Source organism: Labeo rohita, chromosome 9 (assembly GCF_022985175.1).
Source record: "Labeo rohita strain BAU-BD-2019 chromosome 9, IGBB_LRoh.1.0, whole genome shotgun sequence".
NCBI classification, from domain to species: Eukaryota; Metazoa; Chordata; class Actinopteri; order Cypriniformes; family Cyprinidae; genus Labeo; species Labeo rohita.
The window spans coordinates 24,797,697-24,805,237 of NC_066877.1; the positions used below are offsets into that span (position 1 = coordinate 24,797,697).

The 7,541-nt window shown below is 36.3% G+C and overlaps 1 protein-coding gene across 5 annotated transcripts in view; it reads left to right on the forward strand.

The window, feature by feature from the left end:
• lrp1bb (low density lipoprotein receptor-related protein 1Bb) overlaps positions 1-7,541 on the forward strand; it is a 355,559-nt gene that overhangs the window by 224,441 nt on the left and 123,577 nt on the right. For all 5 annotated transcript variants that reach the window (XR_007828439.1, XM_051119357.1, XM_051119358.1 and 2 more), the window contains one exon: positions 1,007-1,156. Coding sequence is in view for 4 of the 5 variants with exons in the window: in XM_051119357.1 (XP_050975314.1) it covers positions 1,007-1,156 (150 nt within the window). In the remaining variant the exon portion in view is untranslated. The remainder of the gene's footprint in view (positions 1-1,006; positions 1,157-7,541) is intronic.

The following is a 7,541-nucleotide window of genomic DNA, read 5'->3' on the forward strand; positions in this document are numbered from 1 at the left end:
AATTTAATTAGATTTTATTTTTATACCTTACCATTTTCTTTAGACCTTCAAAGTACAAAGTACATATTTTGCATGCCTTCATGTCTTATTTCCACTTATGAAGAAAAATGATTTTTACATAAGAGCCAGCAAGATCAATTTCTGGCTAAATTGTAATTGGCCACAACTGTGTTCATTTGTCCTTGTGAGGAGACCTCTGATTAGTCACTCCAACATGGTTTTGACCTACAGTGATGTAATAGCAGTAGTTAATTATTTTAAATATAACCATTGTGAACTTGAACTTGAGTCTCTATAAACTGCCGTTGAATTTTCACAACTTCCAGAATATATATGTTTCATATATATATTACATTTCATATCCACAGCAATACAAAGTCAGGACCCTGAGAAAATTGCTATTTAAGAGGCTGCTTTACAAAGTTTATGCACAAACATTATTTTAATGGAAGAATCTCCCTGGCCTTTTGATTTCATCAGCCTTTTCTAAAGCTAATATAAAAGTTTACTTTTTAATACACAGCAGAATAGTAGTACTTTTTTCTGTTAAAAATCTACAGTTACCATCCTCCAACCTAAATATTTTTCCTCTCTACGTTTTATACTCCTGTACCTGTACGTTCATTGATAAACAAAGCACATGCCTCTTTATTTTAACGGCTTTCTTGGAGAAGATGTCTGAGAGTTGCAGGTCTGTTGTTGTTGTTGGGAGTCTATTATGCACTAGCCCCTCTCAGTCAGAGCTGTCCTGACGCTCAATTGAAATATCCTTCACTTGTCACAATCAATTTTACCACTCTGTCAAACTCTCACCATTTCCACTTTTGGACAGTGATGAATTTTAGTGAAGTGATTTAGGGTGTCTCAAGGAGGTTACAACTATATTTCAAGCTCACAATTTTACACTCATGTTCAGATACATATGTAGTTATAGGATATGTAAGGTATATGACTCCATACCAGCACTCCAAATAACAGTTTCTAACTGATTCTCGTTTTCCCTCAGGACTTTCGATTGACTTTCCAGCTGGGAAGATGTATTGGATCAGTTCTGCTAATGGTACTATCAACAGGTGCAACCTGGACGGTAGTGGATTTGAGGTTATTGAAAGCATGAAGAGGGACTTAACTAAAGCCACAGCTCTAGCAGTCATGGGTAAGTGATAGAGGATCTAATTCCCTCTTAATTTGTCAAGCTTGGGTCAAAGGAGAACCGCCATTAACCGTAAGAAATGGACGCAGACATGTTGATTTGATGGCATATGGCTGATATTTTATCTGCATTCGTTTTACTAATTGTGTTTGTGTTTGTGAATTCTTTATTAAATTACTGTACTTTGTTGCTGTGGCAACATAAACCATAAGGAGCACATTTGTCAGAAAAAATAAGTGAAAATTAAAAGTGGTAAAGAAATGTGTAAATTAGTCTCACGTGGCATGCCCACATACCATCTGATTAGCTGGTTAGCAGCTGACTGCTATTTTATCAGTTTTATCAGGAAATAAACTTGTGTTTAAAAGGTACCAGGCTGCAACCTAATGAGTGTTTCTGTAAAAGAACTGGTTAATGGATTTGCCATTGTTATCAAGGATTTTGCCACAGGAATTTAGAAAGATATTCTGGCACTTAGTAGCAATTACTAACTAGATAACCATAATCAGAATTGGATATTCACCTTTTTCCTGTTCATTTTGTATCTGTACTTATACATTAAAAGAAAGAAAAACAGATAGTCAACACACATTTCCAGTTATTTCCATTTTTAGGGCTCTATGAAATCCATTTTATTTATTTATTTTTTTCAAATTCTGTTTTTCTGTTTTAATTTTTCTCAACTCCTTTTTAATGGTAATTAAATTTTCCTTTTAATTAAATTTTATTAATTAAAGAGCATGTCTAATTAATTAAAATCATGAAACTTATACGATTTCACATCATTTTAATAAAGGTTTAACAAAAAAGACATGTTGAGGGCCCTATGAAATGTTTTATTTTTTCTCACCATGTTTTATTGTTATCAAATTCTGTGTTTTAGCATGTCTAATTATTTAAATGCATACTTATTCAAATTTTTTTACCCTCAGAAATTCTGTGTTGTGTGTTTTAAATGTTCTGGTTATCAAATGAAGGCATTAAACATTTTCATGAATCTTCTATTTTATTTAAGCAAACTTTTTTTGGCAAACAAAGGGGAATTTACTATTAAAATTAAAACATGGAAGAAATGTTGTGTGATTATACTCTAAAAAATAATGTTTGTTACATTTTAGTAGTAGTAGTAGTAGTAGTAATAGTAGTAATATATTTCTGGCACAGTGTCTTCAAGTTAAACCGGACTTTTGTTTTGACGGGTTGCCGTGTCTACCTTTATATTTCTGTCTGTATATGATATGATTCTAGTTTTCCTAAAATTGAACGGTCAAATGCTGAAATCACCACGAGCATCACGTGCGCTTCAGTGTGTGTAGTAAACAAAACCGCTGGTCTGCTCCATTCATTAAAACAGAGACACATACAGTTGTGTTCAAAATTATTCAACCCCCACTGAAATTGAGTGTTTTGGCCAGTTTGACATTGATTTTGATCATTTCAGTCATCTTGTTTACAATTAAATCAAAGAGGCACTTGTAAGTCAGACAAATATAACATAACTTTTATAATGAAATAACCACAAATGTCTTTTCTGTGCTCACATCATTATCAGTTTTATTCAACCCCCAAGTGACATTCAATCTTAGTACTTAGTACAACATCCTTTTCCAGTTATAACAGCTTTTAAACGTGAAGCATAGCTTGACACAAGTGTCTTGCAGCGATCTACGGGTATCTTCGCCCATTCTTCATGGGCAAAAGCCTCCAGTTCAGTCACATTCTTAGGCTTGCGCGCTGCAACTGCTTTCTTTAAGTCCCAACAGAGGTTCTCAATCGGATTTAAGTCTGGTGACTGCGATGGCCACTCCAAAATGTTCCAGCCTTTAATCTGCAACCAAGTGGACTTGGCGGTATGCTTGGGATCATTGTCCTGTTGAAAGGTCCAACGTCTCCCAAGCCTCAGGTTTGTGACGGACTGCATCACATTTTCATCCAATATCTCCTGGTACTGAAGAGAATTCATGGTACCTTGCACACGCTGAAGCTTCCCTGTACCTGTAGAAGCAAAACAGCCCCAAAGCATGATTGACCCCCCGCCATGCTTCACAGTAGGCAAGGTGTTCTTTTCTTCATAGGCCTTGTTCTTCCTCCTCCAAACATAGCATTGATCCATGGGCCCAAACAGTTCTAATTTTGTTTCATTAGTCCACAGAACACTATCCCAAAACTTTTGTGGTTTGTCCACATGACTTTTGGCATAATGCAGTCGACTCTTCTTATTCTTTGGAGACAGCAAGGGGGTGCACCTGGGAGTTCTGGCATGGAGGCCTTCATTACGCAGTGTGCGCCTTATTGTCTGAGCTGAAACTTCAGTACCCGCATCTGACAAATCTTTTTTCAGTTCCTCAGCAGTCACACGGGCACTTTTCTCCACTTTGCGCTTCAGGTAGCGCACAGCAGTCGAAGTCAGCATCTTCTTTCTGCCACGACCAGGTAGCGTTTCAACAGTGCCCTTTGCCTTGAATTTGCGAATGATGCTTCCTATGGTGTCTCTTGGTATGTTTAACATCTTTGCAATCTTCTTATAGCCATTGCCCTTCCTGTGAAGAGAAATCACCTGTTCTCTTGTCTTCCTGGACCATTCTCTTGACTTCACCATGTTTGTAAACACACCAGTAAATGTCTAGAAGGAGCTGAGTATCACAGTCATTTTAAATCTGCCTAATTGGTGCTTATTATGCTTGATTACTGCTCGTTGACATCCACAGGTGTTTTCAATACCTGATCGAAAACACTTGAATGAACCTCTGTTCTTAAGAGTGGTAGTCTTTAAGGGGTTGAATAATTGTGTCAATGAAGAAATCACAAAAAAAACATTAAATACTGTATTACAAAAACAATTGATGTCATTTTAGGTGCATTTGGTTCTTTAAAAAGTCCTTGTAAGATTTCATTCTGAACACAATTACAAATGTACACAAAATTCCCTAAAACCCTTTACAGCATTGGGGGTTGAATAATTTTGAACACAACTGTATTTTTGCAGCGTAACATTTACAGATACTAGTCCATACTGCAGTTTGTTTTAAATGTAATGACCTACTTTTGCTTAATTCATTCAAACTTTGACAAATTCTGTGACATTCCACGTTATTCAGTAACTTCCATTTTCATGACTGGATTCCGTGATTCCATCCACGTTTTCCAAAATAATAACTCAAAGCAGTAACAATTTTATCAGTATATTTGTGAACTTATGTTCAGCTATTCCTAAAGGATAACTTTTAACTGCTTTTGAATTTTTCGGATCATCAGTCATCAAAGCTCTGTAAATATTGGTCACAGACACGGATATTTACTTTAAATTTCACCAAGCTGACTACTCACTAAAAACTCCCACAGATTATGCCATTTCATGCCATTTTAAGTTTTATTTAACATAACAAAGTGGTTTTATCTAAGTGTGTGAGTTATTTCAAGGCTCTAGACTTCCCACTGGTCGCTCTTTTGCGGCTAACTTTATCGGTTGGTCCCAGGAGCACATAATTTGGTCTTTTTTTTTTTTGGGCTACAAAATGGGTTAAATCAGTGTATGCTGATAAACTTGTATATATATTGTTTATAGTTATATGGTAACGAAAGTGGTTAATATTCAACCCATTCTTATTCATCTATAGTATTATTTGTGATTTGAATTTTGTAAATGGGAGCTCCTCTTTTGCATGTTATAAACCGGGCTCGAATTTGCAATCTTGTTACCACATTTTACAGGAAAAAATAATTGTCTGTTTTGCTTACATCTATACACCTTTCACTTACTAAGACTAAAACAAACGATGGATTCATTGTTATTCTTAATTAAAAAAGCACAACAACAGTAAAACAGTGGGCTACAATGACAAACTAGCTTACAACATTTATTAACAAAAACTATGACAAGGCTTTGCATACAACACATGCTGTATTATTTGCCAACTAATAAATTACAGAAAGTTTAGCAAACACTGAAAAAATAATTTAAAAAGCCTCCATAGCAAAATGTGAGGTAACCAGCAAAGGTAACAGATAGTTTTTTAGCTTTTCCAGAAGAATACCAACATGTTCAACTTCTCTGGTTTAAAGGGGTCATTGGATGCAAAGTTAATTTTTTCATGTTGTTTGAACATTAATGTGTGTTGGCAGTGTATGTACAAATCTACCCTATAATGATAACAATCCGTGAAGTGGTTTTTAATTAATCTGTAAAAATAATATCCCCTTTTTCAAATCGAGCCATTCTCAGATGCCTGTCAGTGTGCTGTCACACCGACAGAGGCCGCTCCCACGATAGTTGATTGACATGAGCGCCTTACCTCAGACCAGGTGTCACAGTCCAGTAATCTCCATTGTTTCGATGCCGGTGCAGGGATGTAAGTTAGATTGAGCGATTGAGCTGTTGTGTTGCTGGATGTAATAATGAACATAGTGGTTGTCATTTACTCCCGAGATGCAGTGGATTACGTTTGTTTGTGAAGGGAATGCGGCTCCTGATCTACATATATCCGCCTATGTTCGCGTGAATCATTCGTGATCCAGCTTCACTTACAGCAGAAGTGCGTATAAGGGTTTTTTTGTGAATCTTTGCGATCGCCTTTCCTTATAATGTGATACTTAGGAAGTTTAGTGGCTAAACGCAGCTAAATGCGGCTAAAGTAAACAGGCTCGTCACTCCACAGAGAGAAGAGAGGGGTGGGGCAAGCAGAGCTCATTTGCATTTAAAGGAACAACCCTTTAGAATGAGATGATTTTTGCAGAGCTCATTTTGACAAGGTAAAAAGGGTGCTGTTTTACACAACCATTGACAATTTATAACCAAAGTATATTATAGACTTTTAATTAAGACCCTAAAGAATCATATCAACTTGTGGAAAATGGGCATCCGATGACCCTTTTAAGAAGCGGTCTTTTACTTTACTTTAGTATGAAAACCAAATCCTCCGTCCACCATTGTCTTCCCATTAATGCCATTATATTGTTAGATTGTCAGACTGATTTGCGAACATGGAAGATGCATGAACACAAGGCAGGACTGTTGGATGTTGTTTCTTTAGAAAAACAAGTGATTTATACACTTCTTAATGTTATATTTTTTTCTCATTCAATATTTTGATGAGACACTGCCTCCCTTGTCTGCTCAGAGAAAACACACCTGGTCGATAGTCAAGCCTGGCGCTGTGAGTCTACAACTACTTTGCTTCAGAAGGCAAAATACAGACAACTCAAGACATTTTGTCAAAATAGATTGAACAATTTCCGTTTAGCCCAAGGAAACCCATCATGGTATGAGAATAAAGACCAAAGTTTGGTTCCCTGAGGAGCATAAACATTCATCTCAGTGTTGAGTGAAGTTTGATTGATTTAGCTTTATATAAACCAAGATAATAAAGGCTGTCTTGGAAGATATCCATTTGATTCGACGCAATTTTTAATCACACACTTCGGCTTACTGTATGACTCAAATTACAGCTCTAGCCATTGCCCAAAAGCTGTAATTCTAGGGATTGTAGAGAATTCTCTCATATTGGCAGCGTCAGAAGCGGCAAGAGTTCCATAACTTTTTTTTTTTTTTTTACCCTAAAGCAAAGGAAAGCAGTAAATGCAGCAAAGCCTGTAATTGTGCGCTTTCATTTTTGTGCATTAAACAAATCTCCTTTCTCTGTCTTAGGTTTTGCCTGAATGTATTACACTCTTTTGTTTTGGATTGCATCTGACATGTTTTCTCACATTATTCTCTGGCTGTCTTCGTGGGTAGAAACTTATGCCCCCAAATTATTCATTAGCATGTATTTATTTCCCTAAACCCCAGTTTTAACTGATTACACTGTCTGTGTGCTGCTAAGGTATTAATCTTTGGAAAACCTCTATAGTCACGTTCTATTTTAGAACAGCTATGATGAGCTGAAAAACAAATGCAATTTGTAAGAAGTGGTGACAGACTCTTTTAATTAAACAAAGTTTGAGTCATTATTAAATTGGGAGCAGAATGCAGGCTGCCACAAAGACTAATGGGATGCTTTCAAAGAAGTAGTACGATACAGCAAAACAGCAAAATGATGCATTCAGTAGGTGCTATCTATCACAATTAATAGGCCTTTGTTCCATAGAGGAAATGCTTTCCATTACTTCTGCAAAAAAAACTATGGCTCTGTTTGCTGGACAGTTGTGTTTCTCATTTATAGTGTGATAAACTGGCAGTTTTTTTTTTTTGTTTTTTTTTTGGTGATTGCTTATTGAGACTTGCCATGCCCCCTGGAAGGCTACAAGAGGAGAAGAAATACTTCCAAGTTCAACAAATCAGTACAGAAATTCAATAGCTGTGTGATTATTTTAGCAGAAAGTTTTCTGCTACAGCAAATTTCTGATTTTCCTAGCATGCAAAGATGGAAAACAAATTGAAATTGAAAATGTT